General features: G+C 41.1%; 1 protein-coding gene across 1 annotated transcript in view; it reads right to left on the bottom strand.

The window, feature by feature from the left end:
* Positions 1-23,329, bottom strand: part of LEKR1 (leucine, glutamate and lysine rich 1) — a 100,121-nt gene that overhangs the window by 9,418 nt on the left and 67,374 nt on the right. The window contains exons 8-11 of the mRNA XM_075004300.1: positions 18,692-18,773; positions 6,469-6,546; positions 5,953-6,156; positions 1,727-1,820 (exon numbers count right to left, since the gene is read on the bottom strand). Of these exons, the coding sequence (XP_074860401.1) occupies positions 1,727-1,820; positions 5,953-6,156; positions 6,469-6,546; positions 18,692-18,773 (458 nt within the window). The remainder of the gene's footprint in view (positions 1-1,726; positions 1,821-5,952; positions 6,157-6,468; positions 6,547-18,691; positions 18,774-23,329) is intronic.

Raw genomic sequence — 23,329 nt, 5'->3', positions numbered from 1 at the left:
AAAAGAGGTGCCTAATGTTGCCCTACCCTGCTGTAGTCCATATACCACACGCACTTACTGGCTTTTAGAATAGGCAATTCTCTTTTCTTGGTGTAGCATAGGTTTGGGGAGCTTAAGTAGAACTGAATACACTTCTTTGGGCATGTCCTTAATTTACTGTCAGAATGTCATAGCCCATATACATATCCCAGAACCATGACTAATGACTTTCCCACCATCTGTCTTTGTGGCATACATCGGAAAGCCTGGTCCTCTTTCAAGGTAATTTACCCCCAAATTTAACCAGAGCTATCATCTCTGCCTGCCCCTTTTGATAACTGTCCTCTTCCTCATTTGCAATCGTCACTGCATTTTTCTACTTGTCCTTATCAAAAAAGTGTGTACGTTTGTGTGTGTGTATTTAACAAGTTTTTATTCTGCCTCACAACTCCTTCCACTGACAAATCATAAAATGTGGTCACTATCTTTCTACCACTGTCTTACTACTATTCAAAAATAAGAAAAAAAAGATGTTATGTGAAAGTGGCTTTTCACACTTCCGTATAATTCAATGAATAAGATAACCAATGCCACTCCATTTCACAGAAAAGTTCAATTGCAGGAGTGTGAAGTCACTTGAAATGTAATGGAGACAGTTCACACAATAAGTTTCATCAAAAGAAGTCCTTACTTTCACACATTTCTACTTTGCAGGAGCAGTAAGTATAAAACAGCATCAAATTAGCAACAGATGACTATTTGGCAGAGATGGTAAAGGACTCCTTTAAAGACACAGACACTAGAAGGGGTAGAAATAGAATTAAGTAACAAAACCTCCTTCTACACTCCTGGATTGAGGGATTATTATTAGCTCTGTGCTTGTCACATCAGAATTTACCTATCTCTAATTTCCTTTAAGGTAAATCCTTAAACTGAAAATAACTGTTGCTGTTGCCAGCCCTGACTCTGTAGATGGCATAACTAGTTTTGGGGTCCATTTTTCTCACCATGCATTCACATAACTTGCAAGGATCTGTTAATGAGAGTTACGGGCTTATACCAAAAGGACAAACTCTATGTTTCAAAAACAGAATTGAACAGGTTTTAACAGTCATCATCACTTCTTCACTCTTCTATTGCCCCAAGCAATGAGCATGATATTAAACTTTATCCAGCACTCAATTATATTGTAAGAATTTAGCTGAATTTCATTGTTTCTCTGCTTATTTGCTGTGAAGAAGAACATAAAAAGGTACAACATTTTGGTTTTGTGAGACCTCCAGAATTAACATCTCATAAATCACAACATGCTAAATAAAACAGTCCACTTAGTTAATTGATACTGGGTTTAAGGTTACACATGGTGGGTTGATGGACAAAAGCTTTTGTTTGTCTGGATATTATTTCTTCTTTCACATTTTTCTTCGGGGTTTTAAAATAGATTTGTATTCAATGCAGCTATGCCCAGGAGTAGAAAGGAGCACTTTTATAACAACTTTGCCAACAATGGTCAATCTCATTTATCAATGAAGTGCTGCAAAATAAACATTATGATCATATTGAAATATTTTGTGTTCAGCCTTTAATCTCTGTTTAGGGATTATCCATTAAAATACTTTTAATAAAAAACACTATAGTCATGCTTAGACTGGATACGTTAAATCTGGCTCTGAATAAATTTTCTTGACAAGTGACTAGGACTAAAGACAACATATAAAATCAATACCAACTAGAAGTACAATATCACCTTTTCCTTCCAGTTATCTTCATTCAGAATACTCTGTTTTAATGCTTCCTGTAGGTGCTCTGTTCTGTTCTGATGAGAAATCAGCATCAGTTCCCTAGAAACCACAAATACTATTCATAACTAAATGAGCTTTTCCACAAAGATGAATGATCTTTTGGTTAAAATCTCTGCAGTGGAAACCATCTTTTACTCTGTGTTTTTGGTACCTAATACGATAGACCCTCTCAATGCTGCCTGGGGTGATCAGGCACTATAATGATAATCATTTAGATAATACTGTTGTAGTTCTGTCATGTGCCTTTTTTACACACATCATTAAAACTTTTTACCATTACACATCCCTTGATATAAGGTGTAAATATTTTAATATTTTCTCAAGTTGATTTTCATGTAACTTTATGTGGCTATAACAGATATAATAATATAAACAAAGGCAGTTACAGTTAGTTGAACTCAAAGCATTACTGCAATCACTGTAATACTGCAAGAAGTTTTGACTCAGCACCACTGATTAAATTCACAACTAACTTTGCTGATATTGAACGAAAAGGAAAATATTCTTAAATAATGTCAGTAACTAATGTGCAAAATGTTTGGTAAAAATGCCTATTAACCTTTCTGTAACTTTTGTTCTTCGAGAAGTGTTGCTCATGTCCATTCCACATTAGGGCTGGGTCTACAAGAGCCCCTTCCTTTCCAAAGGGGCATGTTAATGAGCGGGTTCGAAAGATGCTAATGAGGCACTGCCATAAATATGCAGCGCCTCATTAGCATAATGGCAGCCACAGCAATTTCAAAAGTGTGGCTTTGCGAATGGCGTGCCACCCGTGGAGACCGGGACTTTCCAAAAGGACATCCCCAGTTTTCGAAAGCTCCTTCTTCCTAACACCAGAATATGCAGTGCCTCATTAGCATCTTTTCAACCTGCTCATTAACATGTCCCTTCTGAAAGGAGGGGGCTCGTGTAGACACAGGGTAGGTGTGTGCAGGTTAGGTGGAGGGCCTTGAGGTTCAAATGGAGCAACTGGCTGTGATCTTGCAAGATCAGAGCATGTATAGCAACAAGGTTACTACTGCCGTGTCCTACAAAGTGCAGAACCAGTGCTGATGCAGCCATGTAGGGGCTATAAGAATAAGCCTTGCTTTGTCCCATTGACTTTCAGCACGATCTTGTACACAAGAAGAATAGTGGGAAACACACAAAATAGGTGTTCTGTCCATGGGAGTAGGAAGGCATCTGTGAGCAAGTCTGGGCTGTAACCATGTAGCGAGTAAAACTGCAGACATTTCTCTTGTTCTGCATTTGTGAACAGGTCTACAAGGGTAAGCCCCCACCTCTGGAGGATAGACCTGGCTATGTTGGGTGAAGGGTCAGACAATTCTGAGCTCTCTGACTTTGATATGCAAGGAGAGCTCCTCCAGGAACCATAGGCCTTGTGCCCTGAGATGTTCGAAGTCAGCTTCCCTCAACTTAGATCATATGCATTTAAAATTAGAGTTACCAATGCATGGGGAATAACAAAGGGAACACCTGTGCCCACTGCCTGGGGATTCTGCCATGTATCAAGGGTGGCAAGGTCCATGGCAGGAACTGAGAGAACTGAGACCAAATGGAGATGGCTCTGTGAGTATTGTTAGTCTTTAAGGTGCTACAGGACTGTTTGCTTGGTTTTGTGAAGCTATAGACTGACACAGCTACCCCTCTGAGACTAATACTAAATGCTGTTTTAACTGCTGCTTTCAAAGTGCCTTTTTTGCAAATAGAGTCATTTGCCAGTACAGTGGATAAGCATACAGCATCACTCCACATACATAACACTTTCAAAACACAATGTTTTTTGGCCAATAAAACAGATTAATACCCTCTTTTGCTGTTAGGAAGCTAATGAGGATGGTGAGTTTGGGGAAATAGGTACTGAATATTTTTTATTTTTATTATTTAATTTTGTAATGATTTAGCTAAAAGGCTGGCATCAAAACAGAAAGATTACACTGCAATTCTTATTCGTGCCTGTAGCCTAGAGGCATGCAGATGCCCAAATGTTTAACCAAAGTTTACTACTTCACTAAATATGATAGTGAGGGATTCTGACTTTGCAGAATGAACTGGGACTCAGGGGTATGAAGGGTAACATTACAAAGTATAACTAAGGTAGAATATTTGCTGTGGCCATAATGTAGTGACAATCCCTACCACCTACAACTTTTAGAGGATTTTTTCCTGAATAAAAAGTGATGATCATTCTCACATTAAACATTTAGTTCTATTAGCTGGTGGAACTCTATTCTATTAGCTGGTGGTATTACTGACACCAACAGCTTAATAGGATTCAAAAGTATTGTCTATTTATCTAAACAACAAAACAACAAAAATATTCAGAACTACAATAAAAAAGCCTAGATCTTTGGAAGGCTCATTCTCATACTTCCAAGAAAGAAATTTTCTCTGTGGGCAGGTGACTGCATAATTGCCCTCTACACATCTACAGTGTTTCTCACTCCTTTCTTTGAAGCATCTGATATTAGCCAATAGACTACATTATCCAACATGGCAATTTTTATGCTCCAATGATCTGCTAATTAAGCTTCTGTAGTACATTCCAACTGTTTGTATAAAGCCTTACTATCTTTAGAGATTAAAGAACACCTATACAACTAAAGAATTTAGGAATGTTTAATATGCTTAATCAAAATAAGACATACTAGCCAATATTTTATGGAACATATCTAACTTCACATGGAGCAGGATACTCTGCTATTATATATTTTAAACTATTAAGCCAATCTACTGGAATAAACTTAGCTATAATAAAAATATGGTCTGACTCTACAGATTTTTGCTATAACAGACTTATGGCTTTTCTCATTTTTTTGCCATGACAAAAGTCAGCATTATTTACAAACAATATGAAATGTTCTTATTCCATTTCAGAAATGAGATTGATAAAATTTTGAAATGCTTTAACACCTTGTTTTTTCAATTGTTTCTAAATTAAAGGTGCTCTTTAATTTAAACAACAATTATTTACAATGCTTTAAAAGCACATTATGCTATTTTATGATATGATGCTTTGTACATTGGACAGACTTCAAACTCTCTTAGACAAAGAGTTAATGGGCACAAAACAGACATAAAAACACTCCAGATCCACAAACTGGTCAGCCGACATTTTAATGGAGTGGGCCATTCTGTTAACGACTTAAGAGATTGAGTCTTACTGAAGAAGAATTTACACACTACTTTGGAAAAAGAGGCTGCTGAACTCCCTTTTATATTCAAATTCGACACATTAACATGTGGTTTGAACCAGGATGTGAATTTTCTGGATCATTATAGGGGCTCTTTTGCATACTTGGCTTAATCTAATTCTTGACTCCCCCTACCACCCGCCCCTCTACTCTCTGATTTGCTCACCTTGATAATTTTTTGCTGATTTGGTCAACCTTGATGACTATTTTTGGTTCTCTATGCCTCAAATATTGAGTCTGTTCTGGTATGGCTACGGTCTGAAGCAGTGGGTCTGTCCCACGAAAGCTCACCTTATAAATTATTTTGTTAGTCTTTAAAGTGCTACATTACTGCTTTTTTATTTTATGATAGTGTAGCATGATCTTTTACATTAGATTACATTAAGCACATACTTCACATAGGCTGTGTCTACACTTGGCCAAAATTTCGAAAGGACCATGCTAATGGCCAAATCAGAGAAAACTAATGAGGCACTGAAAGGAATATTAAGCACCTCATTAGCATGCTGCCAGCCATGGCACTTTGAAAGTGCAGCATTTAGATCGTGTGGGCTCGTCTACACAGGGCCCTTTTTGAAAGTATCCTGCAAACATCGAAATCCCCTGGTAGGAATAAGGGAATTTTGACATTTGCAGGGTCCTTTTGAAAAGGCCCGTGTAGACAAGCCACGTGCAATCGAAACGTGGCACTTTTGAAATGTTGCGGCTGGCAGCATGCTAATGAAGCGCTGAATATTCACTTCAGTGTCTCATTAGTATTCTCCAATTTGGCCATTAGCATGGCCCTTTTGAAATTTTGGCCAAGTGTAGACACAGCCATAATGTTACAATGATTATATAACTTTTATAAATAAAATACGGCAGTCTAACGATTTAACTTTTAGGGGACTTTTTAGTCCAAGGTATTCTCAGAAAGAAAATCAAGACGGAAAAATCAAACTATAAAAAACTATACATGATGAGTCATTTCTGATTACCTTTCTTGTTTCAGTACTACCACGTCTTCCTCTCTCTCTCTAAGAAGACTTTTAATTGTTTCCAGTTCACTCTCTGAGTAACTGGTTCTTCTTTTTAGATCTTTTTCTTGCCTTTCTTTCTCTGCTACTTCTTCCTGTAAACGTTTGCATACTTGTTGGCAAACTAGCAGAGACTCTTCTTTTTCTTTTAGATCTTTAGTAAGTCTAAATAATAATAATAATAATAATAATAATAATAATACACCACCAAAATATTACAGCTGACACATTTTTCTTTAGTTAAAAGAAAATATAATAAAAAGATAAAAAATAAAGGAAAAAGAGGCCTTAGAACATTCTTTGTGAAGTTAACTAGAATGATCATTCAAATATAATTCAGTAAAAAAAAATAAACTAAAAGTACCAAAAGATCTGTGATTAAAAAGCACTATTAAAATAATTAAAATTAAAATAATTTGATCTTTCTCTCACATACACACAAATAACACGTTTATATAAAATAATTCTGAAATAAACCTGGATTTAGACAGTCCATTTTCATACTCTATCTTTTGAAGTTCATTTTGATAGTTGTCAACTTCCTTTGATTTCATCCTAAAATATAACAATTCATAAAGCTTACATTAGCCCCAATAATTCAAAGCCTTTACTTATTAAATTATTTGGATTTTATTTGCTAATTTAATTGAACTTGTAAATTTGTGTTTTTTATTTTAGTTGAACACCATGAAAAACTTCCCTCCAGGGAAATTTATTAAATCATGGCATTATCATGCTCTCTGTGTATCTCTCACTGTACACTGAACACACACAGACATGCATATTTAATTCTGCCTCAAAAAGGCTTAGAAATGAAGCATACATGTAACTTTAAGTGCACAAGTAGTCCTACTAAATCACTGCTTTGCTGGAATCAAGGACTTAAACCAGAACTAAAGGATGAGTGTTTGCAATGCCCCTGTTTATCACCAATTGGTGGAAGATCCTTAGCAACTACTGTCAGCTGATGTACTAGTGATCCTTAGGTTCAAAATTTCTAATTTAAGATTTGTAGGTGGGGGGACTATGTGAAATAAAATAGTGGTCTCACTCTGATTCATGGCTGCTATTATGATTATTATTATTAATGCAGTAGTACTTAGAAGCCCAAACAAGTGTTAGGCCCCATTGTCCTGGGCACCACATAAAGAAGCAAGAGACGGTTCCTGATGCAAACAGCTTACAATCTAAATAGGCAAGACTGACAAAGGCTTGTGAAAAAGAAATATAACATGGAATCAGAATGAACAATATGATGGTCTGCATGTCATTTTACTTCCACAATACTATTTTTTAGTGTTTATTATTTGTGGAAGGATTTTGTTAAAAGGGATTTAAATAAACAGAAAGACAAAGAAAGGGGTATGGCTCTTTCACAGGCTGGCCACCCCGTTAAGAGTAGTTGGGCACAGTCTAGTGTGCTAGATCAGTGGCCTCCCAGCTAGGGATCAGATAATTATAAAAAACAGCAAGTGGCTTTTTTGAGGTAGAGCACTGCCAGGTGTTGGCTGGCTCTGGAAAGAAGACCCTGGGTCAAGATTCAGGTTGGCTTCTGTAGGAGCACTAAATTAACTTTGAAATGACTCCCTAAATGGTTACCTTTTTACCATCTTTACCTATACTGCACATATATGTCAAAGGTCAGATGACAGATGGATTTATTTTACAACCCAGTGTTCAGTACCAGATTAAGGATTAAAAAACAAAATCCTTCTACAGAGTGACGCAAATAGACTAAGTGAGCCCTGGAGTAGAAGAGAAAGAAAAACTCTTGTCTTTGTAATGGAGAATAATCACACTGCCAACTCAAAGGCGGAAAGCAAACTCATCCTAAATTATATTCATGCTAACCTCTCCAAAATTCATTCAGGAAATAAACTTTAAATATGATCAGCAAAAGTGCCAAACAAGAACAAATATATACTACACAAGAAAGCAAACATATTTCAAATGGAGTCAGACATGAAGACTAACAAACAGAAAAGACCCAATTCATCTTATCAAATTACAGGACAAAGTAAATTAAACACATTGTTTTCTTATTAAAAAGATACCAAGAAGTCATTTATATAGTACAGTAGGGTCACAGCATTCATGAGGGTTCATACTGAGACTCCTCGCGAATGTTGAATTTCGCATGGGTGGTGTGGGTACCCCGCAGCAGCTCCAGAAGCACTGCACAGGTGGCTATGGTGCCTCATGCCCCAGGGGCAGCAACAATGCAGGGGATGATGAGCCACTCGCAAATAACTGAATTTGCAAATGTTAAATTCGCAAATGTCACATCCTTGCTGTATGATTTTTACTTAGCTTCTTGAGAAACAATAATGCAAAATGGCCATGGTGCACTGAGATTTTCTCATCAGCTCAATTCACTTGTGGATTAGGCCACTGAGCACCATACTAAGAAATGTGACTGAGGCTACATCTGCACTACAATGGAGTTTGATGCTATAAGATCAATCTAGCAGTGGCCGCTTTGGCAGATCTAGTGAAGTGGTGCTATTGGGGTGATGTAGTGATGTATGTTTTTGAATAGCTGATGGTGTGATGGAAATTAAGGCTGAATGTTTTGGATGATGCAGAAGGGAGGAAGCATTTAAGTGGTGGGTAAGCAAATGTGAAGATGGTGAAATCATGGTTATAAGTTGCAAGGGTTGGTAAGAATTAATTAGCTATTTCCTGGTTTTTGTGGTTTCGTTAGTGGTATGTACCCAAGAGAAACCTTAACTACTCAATGGTTTTGTTTGAGGGATTTTTTTAAAAAATAAGAAATCTGTATCAACTTTGACAGTTATCTGTGTTGATCATATGTATTCTTGTCTCTGAGCCATGTTACAAAGGCCCGAAGTTTTCCATGAGTACTTGCTTCACATGCTACTGTACTCCTTCTTTATGGCTCCTACATAACAACTCAGGTGCTCCCCCAAGCTCCTTTTTAATCAGTCTTACTTCTTTCCATGTCTTCCCACAGTACTCTTCCTGGATATGACTCTCAACCTACATCCCACTCTCCTACCATTTCCATTCAACCCCCAGTCTCCCTCTACATTTTCACTCATCACTGGTGCCATTGCAGATGAACCAAGGTAGAAACTAAAGGAAGGAAATAGGTATTAGAGTGAGATGGGGAAAGGAGACTCAGTGACAAATGAGTGGGATGTGTGGAGGGATGTCTGGCATAGGGGATCTGACCTCTCTGTTTTGAGGCACTGATGCAATAGGGATTCCCCTGGGACATGAGGAAAGCAACATCCAGCAGCGTTAGGTGTGCTGATGCCTCACTACACAGACACTGGGCTTCCTAATACTGGGTCAACATTGCAAACCCTCTTATAACCATGCACTCCTTGTCTTCCACATTTCCAGTCATTCCCTGCTTCATTTGGTGAGACAAAGGATGAGAGAGCAGGGATGGAAATGGGTATGGCTGCCTGAAAAATGTTGCTTCAGTTGCAGTTAGGAACCACAGCCATACCTCAAGAAAGCAGCATTTTAAATGTTTTCTCTGAAAGTGTTAGTCTATCTCTTACTAAACACTTGTAGGAAAAATTCAGATGTCCATGACAAGTTCTCGTATCAGAGCTAGAGACTCCAATCAATCAGTAAAGAATGAAAAAGAGGGATCTTAGTCCTGCATTAAATTCATGTCTACACAGGGAATTTTACAAATAATTCCTACTCCTGGGATCCCCAAAAAACAATCTGTGATTGCATATGCAGTGTAGCTGTGTGCCATGTGATCCAAAGAAGAGTTCCTGAGGCTCAAAACACATCTTTTTTGCAAACAGAAGTTAGTCCAACAAAACATATGACCTTACCCATTCTGTTAGCTAAACCTTTGTGATATAGCCAAGGTGTAATTATCAACACAAATCTCAAGGTACATGCCACTTGTATGCAGATGTTATCCATTTGATAAACTGCAGAGCCATGCAATTCCTGTCATGAATCTCTGAAAGTCTATCTTCATATTTGCCTATCCATTAATCAGCCTTCTCAGGTCTTATTGTAACTCTCTAAACTTCCGAATAGCTTCAAACAGCTGCCATTTAAAACACACACACACACACACACACACACACACAGAGAAAACAAAAAAAACACCTGACAGAGAAGTGTATTGTCCTCCCAGGCATATATAATTTCTTCCTAAAATTACAGCCACCTGAGGCCTGGATAAGCAGATTCAGGCTGGAAATAGTAATATCTTTTCTATACTTAGAAAAATTACAGTTGTAAGCTCCATTACCTCACCCATGCATATTGAGAAATTAGAACATTATTTCCTTAGAAAAGGGAAATTTCCAGCTTCACAAAAGGACCATGGAATAATTTCTTATCCCAAGATAAAATAATTAACACTGTGGTACTTATGTCACAGAAAAAGTTATTTTAGACTTTTGATGAGATGAGATATTTTCACGTACTCCTTCCAAGTAGCGTACAATTGGATTCACAGTAACTAAGATACCCGGTTTTCCAAACTGAAGGATTAAAACAAATAAAAAGAAACAGTACCAATACAAATTCTATCAATCAACTAAAACAGTTCTGAAATATTTTTTTTAACAAAATGTGGCATATATAGAATACATTATGATCACGGATAATAAGAATTTTGATTTAAAACTAGTTTGGGATGAGCTGACTAACTCACTCAGGGCTTTATCAAGGTCCACTGAATTCAACAGAAAGACTAAAATTGATCGCCATAGCCATTGCATCAGGACTTCACATCTTTGTTACACATGAATAATGCAGATGTTCGAAATAATGCTGTTATGCCACATCACTCTCTCTCACTGATATATACACCTGTCAGAATTTCTCTTTTAGACAGCGAGATAACCATAGTAATTTTGTTAAAGAGTGTTATGAAAAGAATATAATAATGTTGCTTAACTCCCACTGAAGTGGTGCTGAATATTCAGTGCTTTTGAAAATCAAGCCACTTATTTAGGTGCCTAAATGATGGGTCAGGAACCAAAGTTCAGGCACCTGATTTTAAACAATACTGGCCCACTATCAAACCAGGATCAAAATGAAATGTTAAAAAAAAAAAAATCATACTTTGAAATATTCCATACCAAAAAACTAAGGCTCTACCTACACTAGAGAGTTTTCTCAACAAAACCCCATTTTCTTGACAAAACTCACAAAGTGTCCACATTAAAAATGCATCGTCGCCAGTGTGTTGACAGAACTAGGCACTTTCATCGACAGACTTCTGCCTGAGCCCCATGAGGTTGAACAGTTTTGCCAAGAGTCTGTTGACAAAAACAAGTGTGGATGCTCCAGAGGGTGGGAGGGGCTTCTAGACAGAACAGTCCTCCATGGCAGCAGCCAGCTGACTGAGGAACACCCTGTCCACAGCAATCACAGCTCTATGATGCCTCCAGATACTCTTAAAGCTGCATGGAACCCCGAAAACCCTGTGGTAGGAAGCTAAGCATGTGCGAGCAGCAAAGCCACATGCTGCTAGCTCCATGCCCTCTCAGCCAGACCATGAGACTAAGAAAAAATAGCAGAGGTGGCCTGGGACCTCCATGGCGCCTCACAGGACCTGCCTGAGAGGACCCACTCCAGGAGTTGAAGAAGTAGGCACCATCGTGGTTTGGCCCTGAGCTGCAGGACCTCCTGGGCCTCTGGAGTGAGGAGGCCATGCTACTGGATCCCTCGGCCAAGAGATGCAATGCCCTAGGGTATGCATGCCTGGCCACAGTCCTTGTGCTGCATGGACACACTGCCTGCACCATGGAGCAGGTGCAGGCCAAGGTCAAAGAACTCTGCCAGGGATATGTCTCAGTTCAGAATGTGTAGCACAGATTGGGGGTAGGGATAGCCACCTACCCGTACTACAGTGAGCTCAACCAGTTCCTGTGGGACAAGAATGGTGTTCCCAGCCAAGAAGCCATTGATACGGCAGAGGAGCCTCATCCCCAAACAGCTGGAGCTGAAGCCAAAGCATCCAGGATTCCTGCTGGATCCCCAAGTGAAGCTAAAATCGGATTCTGAGTCCAGCCAGGGGACCAATGGACTCAGGTCCCTCTAGTGAAGCAACTTCCAGGGCATCTCTGGACTTCCTTGGGGTATCCTCTGGTGAGTACCCCACTGGTCACACACCCTAGGACATCGGGGGGTGGGCACAGACAGGATAGGCTGCAAAACTCACCATGCTGGCTCAGGTGGGACCCCATGTTGCAGGCACAGCTCATGAAACCACATGCATGACAGTGTGTCCCAATGACACCCAGCAGGCAGCCACCAGAATAGGCACCAGCCTGCTGCCAGCCACATGGGAGGCCACATGAGCCCCAGAGCCACAGGGTAGGGGGGCAACACCCACTCCTGCCATGGCTGGGAGCGGGCCAGCCACACAGGTGATGGCCCGACCCCACACACTCTACTGAGGAGTGCACCTGCCCAGCACATGGGCACACCCACAGGTTGCACCTGTGTGAGGGGGCCATGGGAAGGGCCAGGTGGTGCCCAGCTCACCTGCCACCCATGCAGGGACTCCTCTGTTGCTGGACAGTGCCCCTGGGCTGCTAACCTGTCAGGCAGACGTGTTGGGGAACAGAGAGGCACAGCAGCCAGCATGGTCCCTGAGGCATTGCGGGGTTCCAAGTGGCACAGCCTGCCCTGCAGGGGGCACAGGCATGCTCTCCTAGGACACCACCTCCTATGGCCCAGGGGTGGGGACTGCTGTTCACAGTGGGTGGAGGGAGGGGCCTTGGGGGCCTTTGTCTCATCCTCTCTTTCTACAGCTGTACTGCCAAAGGATAAGGCCAGTCCCACCATGCCTCCAGGGCCAGCCAGCCCCTGGGGCTGGAGCCAGAGACAGGCAGCCCAGGAGCGGCACCAGAGAGGGACAGCACCACACCAACATGAGGGTGGGCCTGTGGCTGGAGGGGCCATCGCCAGTCCACAGACAATACCCTGTGGGTGTAGGAGGCTGCTCTCAGGAGGCAGATGGACTCCTGGAGTCGCGGCTATGGGAGAATTGGGAATGGTAGATGCAGGCCTGGGACTAACTGATGTCCTGCCTAGATGCCAGTTGGCCAAGCCACTCACACCTGCTCCCACCACTGCTGCTGCTGTTCCTCTCTACCCCTATGGCTCCCGGCCCCACTCCGACTGGACATCCCCTGGCAGTTCTGGAACTGACATGGTGGCTGCTGACCACGTCCCGCCTTACCAGCCCTCCCTGCTCCCCAGGCCCCGCCACCATGTCTGCCCCCCTGTCCCTCAGGCCCCCTCTGCTTCCCTCACAGAGCCTGGCTCCACTGCAGCCCCACCCCACCCCTACCTCCCTGTGCTCCTGGCCGCAACGCAGCCCTGACAGGGACCCCAAACTTGCGGCAGGAGGGGATCCCAGGACCAGTGCTATTAAGGGTTCTTGTCTTCTGTGGTGTCATGGCCCCCCCAACCCCTCCCTGGATTGATGTCCACCTCCCTGTGCTGACCCCCGTCCTGTATATAGTTAACTTTTTTGGCACTTTGTAAATAGTTTATTATGACAACATTTCTTTTACATGTTTTTCTATTGTTCAGTAACCAGTTTATTTTTTCACCACCCCCATCTCTCATTACTGGGGAGGGGTTGAGGAGGGGTGAATGGGTGAAGGGAGAGGTCATGGTGGGGAGGTGGTAGGGCTGTGGGTCAGAGGCCCCTACCAATGGTGTCCTGGGAAGGGTCATTGGGGGCCGCAGGAGAAGATGTTTCTTACAGCCTCCCAGATTCGCAGCCCATCCCTGTGGGCTTGGCGGATGAGAACTGTGCCCAGCTGTTCATAGCCACGTCTGGCACTGTTCCCTCACTATGTTGTGGAGGGCACAGCAGGCAGCCACGAGTTGGGGAACATTATGTTTCCTCATGTCCAGTTGGGTCAGGAGGTACCTGACCCATGCCTTCCAATGGTCAAAGGCATACTTTGCCTGGTTCTGTGCCTGGCTGAGGTGTGTGTTGAAGAGGTCCTGGGTAGGGTCCAGGTGGCCAGTGTAGGGCCTCAAGAGCCAGGTTACGATGGGGTGGGTGATATCCCCCACAATGTAGAGTGATATCTGCATGTCCTTGGCCACCAGCTCCTGGAAGAAGACATAGGTGCCTGCCTCCATCCTCCAGTACAGGCCAGAATTGTAGAACACGCAACTGTCATGTGCCTGACCTGACCACCTGACATAAATGTTGAGGAACCATCGAACAGGGCCCACAGCATGACAGAGTAGTATCCCTTGCAGTTTATGTACTGGGCTGTGCTGTGATCCGGGGCATGGATGGGGATGTGTGTCCCATTGATTGCACTGAAGCACTTGCAGGGCCCCGTTGATTGCACTGAAGCAGTTGCAGGGCCTCTAGGCGGTGAAGTCAGCCACAACTGTGTCCAGGTCTGTGATGTGGATGACCCTCCAGAGCAGGATGGTGGTGAGATGGCTGTCAATACCTGTACAGGGTAGAGACCAAACACACACGAGGGAGTGACAGGGGGTGTCCCTGGTGGGCTCCCCTGTCCCCTCCTGTCCCCCTTTCCCCTGGGCTCTCTGGGTGCCCCCCTGCAGGGCTGCTCTCCCAGCAGCAGGTCTGTGTGAGGGTGGGAGGGCAGAGTCCTTAGGGACAGGGCTTCCCCCCTTCTCCTCAACCCCATCTCTCACACCCCCAACCCCACTCCCTGAGAGTCACCCTTGGGTGGAACCCCTCTCCCCTCCCCAGCCTCCCCCTGTAGGACTTGCAGACCAGGAGTGCCTTACGTACATGAGGAGAGCCCCAATGGTGGACCTACCCATGCCAAACTGGTGCCTGACACAGCAGTAGCTGCTCGGGGTGGCAAGCTTCCTTAGGGTGATGACAACCCACTTTTTCAGGAGGGTGGTGGGTCACATCTGGGTGTCCTCCTTCCAGAGGGTGGGGGCAAGTCAGGTGTAGAGCTCCAGGAAGGTGTCCTTCCTCATGTGGAAGTTCTGGAGCCACTGCTGGTTATCCCACTGCCCCATGACCAGCCAGTCCCACCAGTCAGAACTGGTGGTATACTTCCAGATCTGCCTGGTCACCTGGAAGGGCGGGTATGGGTGGTGTCCTGGGGCACCAAAGGCATGCTCCTTGATACAGTGACAGGTGTCCCTCCACAGAGGAGGTGGAGGAGGCTGTGATAAGGGTGATCAGCAGCTCAAGCAACTGGGAGTGGGTCCAGCACAAGCCTGGAGGCTACTCTGGCACCATGGCTAACTAGAAAAATCAAATATTCACAGAAAGCTTGTGAGCCCTGCATTAGCTATGCTGTCCCTTGTGGAGGTAGGCAAGTCTCAGCATGGGCAAGGAAGGTGGATGGAGGTAATCCCTTTAATGACACTCTTGGCCGGGGCTCCTGGAAGGACTTGCCAGCCATGGAACCCTGTCTGAACTGGTTCTGGGGTTGATTCTGTCAAGAGAGTGGCCAGGCTGCACGGCCATTCTCTGTCAACAGAGCAGATCACTTTTTCGATCCCTTTTGTGTGTGGACATGATCAATCGACAGAGGTTTTGTTGGAAGATCTCTTTCCACAGTAACTTCTGACTACAGATCGCTGTCGTATAGACACAGCCTAAGAGTAAAAATAGTTAAAAACAAAAAAGACCTTCTTCAATTTTTCCATGTCTCCTAATCTTACATGTGAATTTTCTATGACACAAAACATAGAACTATGAATTCACCCAGATACCAATTTCTATCAATTATAAAATGGAGTTTAATTTACAAAATGCTTCTAAATGCTCATGGCACTATTAAATAAGGAAAGTCTGAATTTATTTGTAATGATAGCACAACATTATTCAGTAACATTTATTTATTGTTATTGGAGGTGAATAAGTTTCTACAAAATTGAACATCAATTTACAATTCTATTTCAGGTAGGAGTTTGTCACATAGCCATACAATGCAATGGCTGAGTAACTGACTGAACAGTGCTTACATTCTAAGGTAAAGATTTTAATGTATTTTCCACATAGTAACTGTTTATAGGTCAATATGTTCACTTTTTTAAAATATCTCTATGTATAAAAGGAGATTTGTAAGTTTACATAATTTGAGTGTCCAGATCAAAGCTACAAAAAGTTTCTTGCGACCTTTTTTGCAGGGTGAGAGATGTAACAAGTGACTTTTGTTAGTTGATTGAGGATAAGAATAATATCCCATTAAGTAAGTGGTTGCTTTAGAAGAATTTTAAAACATCGTTATTGCTAGAAACATAAATGGAAGGTAAAATTAATTCATTTCTTTTTACCATACCATAAAAAGAAAAGACTGGAAGTTTTATGGATTTAAAGACTAGCATGAAGGACACACAGAATCTTTGCTAAAGGTGGACAAGACTGCTAGGTTTACAGTGGCCTTTATACTAGACAACGAAACATACAACATTCTGCACCATGTTTCTTCCCATCTTCAGGACTGTATTTTATGCATTTATTTGCTTTGAAAGGATGTCTTGCGTATTCTACTCCTTAAATACATTACCTTGAATAGCCACCAAAAAAACTGAGACAAGGATATGGGATGGACAACATAGCCCTGATCCATTCTGATAAAACAAAGGGATGCAGCAATCCAACTAATTATTTTAAAAAGTTAACCTGTATTTTTCCAGTTAAGACTTAACAGAGTAGAAATATAGTTAATAGGATGGCTAAATACACTGAAATATAACACAATAGCATGAACATGTAGCTGAAAAAAGTGTATAGTTGAGATTTGTATTAGTATAACAAAAATTTCCCTAGATTCAAAAGAATTGATACTGATAAAAGTACAGTTTAGCCATTATAGTGGCATCTACGCTACGGCTGCGATTATCTCTCTGTGTATCCCTGGTGGACATAGCTATGTCAGCAGAAATCTGAAGTGTAGAGATATATCCAGGCTCATACTTAGTGGGAGTTCTGCCATTGACTTTAATAAGGTGCAGGATTGGGGTAAAATGTATTTTAGATTGTGTTTTGTTTATTAACTTAAAATTTGCTTTCCTTGCACATATATTTGCACTTCTTGAAAATCTTGAAAAATATTTTATTCTATAGCAAAAATTCACAAGTAGAATAAATAAGTAATTTTTCACTAATAAAAACCTGGTAATAACGTCAGTCTTAGGACCATCCAACAACAATCTTTTTATGGACCTTCTTGAAATTTACACAAGTTGTCTATATCGTATGTAGTTGCAGTTCCTACATTCAGAGATTCTGGTCATAACAAGTTAAAAATATTTAGAAAGCTTAGCAACAAAGTATTTTTACAGTAATGCAAGATCTCAGTATGAAAAACACATTTAATAAATGTAGTTAACTCTATACTGAAAAAAACTCCTTCCAAATAGAATTTTAAAATCTGAAGCTATGTCTACATTAGAGAGTTTTGTCAACAAAACTAGCATTTTGTCAACAAAACCCACGGAGACTCCACATCCCCAAGGCATGCTGTCAACAGTAAATTGACAGAATGTGGCACTTTTGTCGACAGCATTCTGCTGCTCCCCCATGAGGCAGAACACTTCTGTCGACTGAAGTTGGTCAACAGAAAGCCAGTCTGAATGTTCCGTAGGGCTTTCTGTCGACAGACAGGCTTACGGAACACCAGGCAGCCCTGTCTGCTGTGCTTCCAGTTGGCCATTTTGTTGAGAGAGTGGCCGGGCAGTCTGGACACTCTCTGTCAACAGGTTGGATCACTTTTTCAATCTGCTTTGCACTCTGGTTGCAATCTGTCAACAGAAATTTCATCAGAGGGTATCTCCCAAAAGTAACTTCTGTCAACAGATTGCTCTAGTGTAGACCTGGCCTGAATGTAATATGGGTATAATTAAGCAAAATTACATCTTTCTTTTTAATTATAAATAACAGGTTTAGCCATGGGTTATTAATTGGAGAAGTAATATAAAAGCAAGAAGCCTTCAAAATATCCAGCTCTCACATCTACCTATTACTTGTCTTCTTGATCTTTTATACTCTTGGCTTATTTAAAACTTCTATTTATACCACAAGCTCATTCTTTTAATTTTTGCTACCATAAATTTTTTGTATTTGTATTGTATTTTGTATTTGTATTTGTATTTTTTGTATTTGACTTGATCTTTGATTAGGCCTCAGCTGGGAAGCATAACAACTGAAGACAACTTCATATTAGTAAAACATTTTGCATCTGGACTAGAATGGAGATGAGACTGAATGTTTTTAAAATACCTATTGGCTTCTGTGGGACTATTCATATACATAAAGTTAAACATCTGCCCTGTGTCTACACAAGACCCTTCCTTTTGGAAGGGGCATGTTAATGAGCAGGTTTGAAAGATGCTAATGAGGCACTGCAATGAATGTGCAGCACCTGATTAGCCTAATGGCAGCTGTGGCAATTCGAAAGTGTGGCTTTTTGAATCGTGCACCGCCCGTGGAGATGGGACCTTTCTAAAGGACCCCCCCAGTTTTCAGAAGCCCTTCTTCCTAACACCAGATTGGAAGCCACACTTGCAAATCGCTGCGGCTGCCATTATGCTAATCAGGCACTGCATATTCATTGCAGCACCTCATTAGCATCTTTGAACCCACTCATTAACATGTCCCTTCTGAAAGGAAGGGGCTCGTGTACACCCAGCCCTGGTGAAGTGCAGTTTTGATTACACAGTGACAGCCAAACTAGGCCTTAAATAAATAAAATAAAATAAAATACCTTACATGAGTAGTTTTTTGTAGTGGCCAATTTCAACTGTTGCTTCCTGAAACTTGAGTCCAATTATTTCTACTTGATTTGATAAATCTGAAAAAACAAAACATATCTATTTTTATTTCCATTCACTTTTATAATACGGTGTGTTATAATATGGTGTTCTGCCTCTCACTCATGTAGCTGTTCTTTATAGAACAAAAAACAAACAAAAAACAGGTAACCCAATAAAATTAATTGACTTATCAATACTTTCATCAACAAAACAAAAAAGCAGTCTTGTAGCACTTTAAAGACTAACAATATAATTTATTAGGTGATGAGCTTTCATGGGACAGAAGTGGGTCTGTCCCACAAAAGCTCATCACCTAACAAACTGAAACAAAAGAGCAGTCAAGTAGCACTTTAAAGACTAACAAAATAATTTATTAGGTGAGCTTTCGTGGGACAGACTCACTTTTTCCGACCATAGCCATACCAAAACAGACTCAAACAACATGGCTCCCTCTCTGTTACTACTCACCTAACAAAATTACATTGTTAGACTTTAAAGTGCTACATGGCTGCTTTTTTGTTTTGTGAAGATACTGACTAACACAGCTACCTCTCTGAGACTTTTCTGCAATAAGCACATTGATAGTTTTTAATGGTAAAACTTTATTTTAATTATAAACTAAGCTCTCAGTAATCCTCAATAATGAATAGTGCCGAGTAGCTACCATCCTCAAGAAAGATTCTATGACTATTTTTGTTGATTTGTGACTGCTGATAAATAATAAAAATATATACTTCAGTTTCCCCACAAAAAATGATAACAACATTGTGCTGCATTGTCCTATTTAGAAAAACTTGGTTTTATTCCTGTTCTAGCAAATATAAATGAACTAAGAAATTGATTTCAAAATATCTAGAAATTGACTTATGTTCTGTGGCTCACTAAGGCTACATCTATATAACTGCCCAGATTGACACTGGCATTGATTCAGTAGCGGCCAATTTACTTGGTCCAGTGAAGACATGCTAAACTGACTTCAGGTTGCTCTCCTGTCAACCCTCTTACTCTGCCCCAGATGAGTCAAGAAAGGGAAATCAATGGAAGAGTATCTCCCTTTGACTTCCCTGAAGTGTAGAGACTACAGTAACTTATTTTAAGCTATTTTGACTTTAGTTTTATTATTCACATAGCTGGAGTTGCCTTGCTTAAGTTGACTTTCTACTGTAATGTAGATGTAGCCTAAGAAATCTGACTTTTCCCTTTCCCCACCAGATAGCCCAACACATTCTCTTTATGTATGAAGGTGAATTCTACCTTCTTTCACATTAGAAATGCCTTAATTAAAATGCAGTGACAGTATGAAAGCTGATATGTCTTACTTGTTTAAAATAGCTTCCTTATAGTTAAAAAAAAAAAAACCCTCATAGGAATTAAGTGATAGAAACACCTGTCAGCTACTTAGTCTATTCCTGGCTAACGCTGATCTGGTTCCTTTCAGTACAGCTTGTTATCATCACCTTTAAAACCAGCAAGGATCACCATATCATCTAATCTGACCTCCTGTCTATCACAGGCTGCCACCTCTCCTCCACTACCTTCGGACTAAAACCAACAACCAAAAACCAATCTCTAGTGCAAATGCCTAATCTAATAAATCCTAGGCATCTGCCTTTTTCACAGCCACATTACATTACATTGACTCGTACTCATTCTGTGATCAACCCAACTTGCTCAGTCAAGTTTTAAAAATCCCTTTTTTAACAAAAAAAAAAAAAAAAGTGCTATTAAGGTACCATTGAATAATCCCAGTACGATCAGTTCTGATAGAAGAATACACACGTCTTTTTCTGTCTGGCTAACAGCATAAGGGTAGTGACTGAAACATCTACTCATTTTTATCAAGTTGACTTTCAAAAACTAACTAACTATTGAAAGCTCAGAGCAGGAACATTTAATATTAGCTTTGTTGGTGCATCATAAGGAATAACAAAATATTACAGAGAGATCTCCTTAAACTATCAGAAATAACAATAAGTTTTTTTAAGGATATAGTCTTTTCTTTGACTTCATTTGGGTCTAGATCAGGCTCAATATAATGAAGGTGGAATATAAATTAACTGTAGTAGCATCTTCACAATGGGTGTCTGTCTGTCTGCCTGCCACTGAATTAGAAATGGATGTTAAAAAGCCACACCATACAAAATTCCAGCGGCACTGTTCATTTGTCTCTCTAATACTTGAATAATAATAAAATACATGGAGATACACACCAGGAGGTCATCAAGTCCAGTCTCCTGCCCTCTTGGCAGGACCAAGCACCATCCACCCTTTTTTTTAAAAAAATCTGTTTGCCCCAGATTCCTAAACGGCCTCCTCAAGGGGTGAGCTCACAACCCTTGATTTAGCAGGCCGATGCTCAAACCACTGAGCTATCCTTCCCCTCTGCTGAATTAATTTGCGCAGTGTATTAACCTTCTCATGTCAGTAAATATTTGAAATTGGAAACAGTTTCTATTCTGATCCTTACAAAGCAAAGCTCACAATAACAAAACATGATCAAGAGATGGTAAGCAGATATTCAGAAATATTTTTAGTAAAGATGAGTTGATGTATATAGACAAATGATCACTAAAAGCCTTGAATGGAAAATCTGAATTTCAGAGATCCCCTGAGGAGTAAAATCTGTCAGCTTTTATTAGCATGCAGTGGTTTCTAATAGCCTTTCTTCCCCTTCTCTGTTGTGGACACAGTACTGTGGAATGAGTCCCCAGAAGGCTTCAAGACACACAGAGGGAAGTGCAGCAACAATGAGGACATCACTTTTGGAACAGGGGTTTGCAGCATGTCTGCTCACCCCTGAGCTAGGCCAACCCAGGAGCCAATCATCCAGGCTAATTGCAGTAAAGATATACCCTTTAGGACAACACTGCAACAACACAAAAGTTATAATTCCCAAAAGATAAAAGAAGGCAATTTTATTGTTAAATTTGCAATTGCATAATGTAGTTAAGATGGGGTTAATTTAACTAAGAAATATTCCAGAGTGGCTAAATTTTTGTTCAAAATTAGTCATATTAGCGTATGACAGAAAAACTGAAAAGGCCTGGTGGTCTGGGATACAAATCAGTGACTGTGACATTAGTTTATTTTAAAACTGTGTTTGTGTGACAGATGTCCTTTCTATCATAACTTCCTCATGGCCATTTTTAAAGTGTTATCTGTTTTACGCAACTGTACAGTAGGTAATGATTAATACTGTGACCTATGTTTTCCATAATTCCATACCCATGAATTTTCTAATTAAAGGAAGCTGCAGCGAAGTAAATTAACGGTACATTAGACCATCTGCACTTCAAGTTTTTCCAAGTGAGCATTCCTCAATAGTGCATTCTTCTGTACTGTTCTCCAAAATTACATTACTCAGCTTTAATTTCCTGTCATTCAGCATGACACTGGATTATCAAGTAAATAGTCCTGAATGCCTACACAATAATAAAAAAGGAAATGTTGGCTTTAAACACCAAGCAGATGTAAGGCAGACACATGGCAACAATCCAAAATTTACCACAGCAAATTCTACTCTTATGTGTCTGCTTTCTTCATAGAGATTAAGTAAGGATCAAATTATTTTAGATGAGTGAGACGAAAGAGCTTTTAACCTCTCTTCATATAGGGCAGCTGCTAATCGGACTGCATTTCACAGTCATTTGATTTCTGGCAATTAGTCATTTTAAGATTTCTGTGATTCTGGAAGGTTTCTGAGAATTGTGAATTTGAATAACTGTTATAATCTCACATGCTAGGAACTGGGGATGAAGAAAATAGTGTTGGAGTAGAGGCAAAGAGAGGGTATAAAGCTTACAACTGGGAGCTTTTTCGCCTTTTTAAATTTGATTTGTTTCAAGATGTTTTATCATGATTGCACAGCACTAAGAACACTACCTAAGAATGTTCATAAATACATACAACAGTGACAGATTATCCATTGGGCCAATGGTACCTATGGCCGGTACCTATAGCCAGTACCCTGGCCAGTTGGAGTGCATTGTCAGAAATCTGCCACAGGGTGGTGAAAGCCCAGAGCCCTGGCAGAAGCTGCAGGTTGGGCCAGGGAACTCCCAGTGCCTTACCCCAGGACCACAGCAAAAATGTCAGCTGGGGCAGGACAGGAGAAGCCCCAGCTCCCTAACCACAGCAGAAGAACAGGGCAGAGCAGGATAGGAAAGGGAAACCTCAGTGCTCCGAATCTGATCTCCAGCGGAAGTATGATACAATGTAAGGTGGGTGGGACACACCCTCATTCTTTGACTCTAGTCCACTGCAGAAGTCTGGGGCAGTGTAAGAAGCCCCAGAGCTCAAAACTCAGCTCTAGCTCCAGGACAGGAGGAGCTCTCACTCCCTGCCATAGTTTCAGGGTAGAGGAGCTCTGATTCTCTACTGTAAATTCAGGGTCTTGAGGCTGCAGTGGAGGGGTGGGGAAGGAGCAAATGGGTTACACGGCCACAGTGGTGAGCAGGAATGTGGCAGGACCATGAAAGGAACAGGGGCAGAACAGGGAGGTGGAGGGTGGAAGATGGCAGAATGGGATAGGGCCATGGGTAGGGCTGTAGGCAGAAGGGACAGAACAAGGGTCAGGGAGGGAAAACTGCGGGAG

This window comes from Carettochelys insculpta, chromosome 10 (assembly GCF_033958435.1).
Source record: "Carettochelys insculpta isolate YL-2023 chromosome 10, ASM3395843v1, whole genome shotgun sequence".
NCBI lineage: Eukaryota > Metazoa > Chordata > Testudines > Carettochelyidae > Carettochelys > Carettochelys insculpta.
This window is presented reverse-complemented; position numbering and strand designations above follow the sequence as displayed.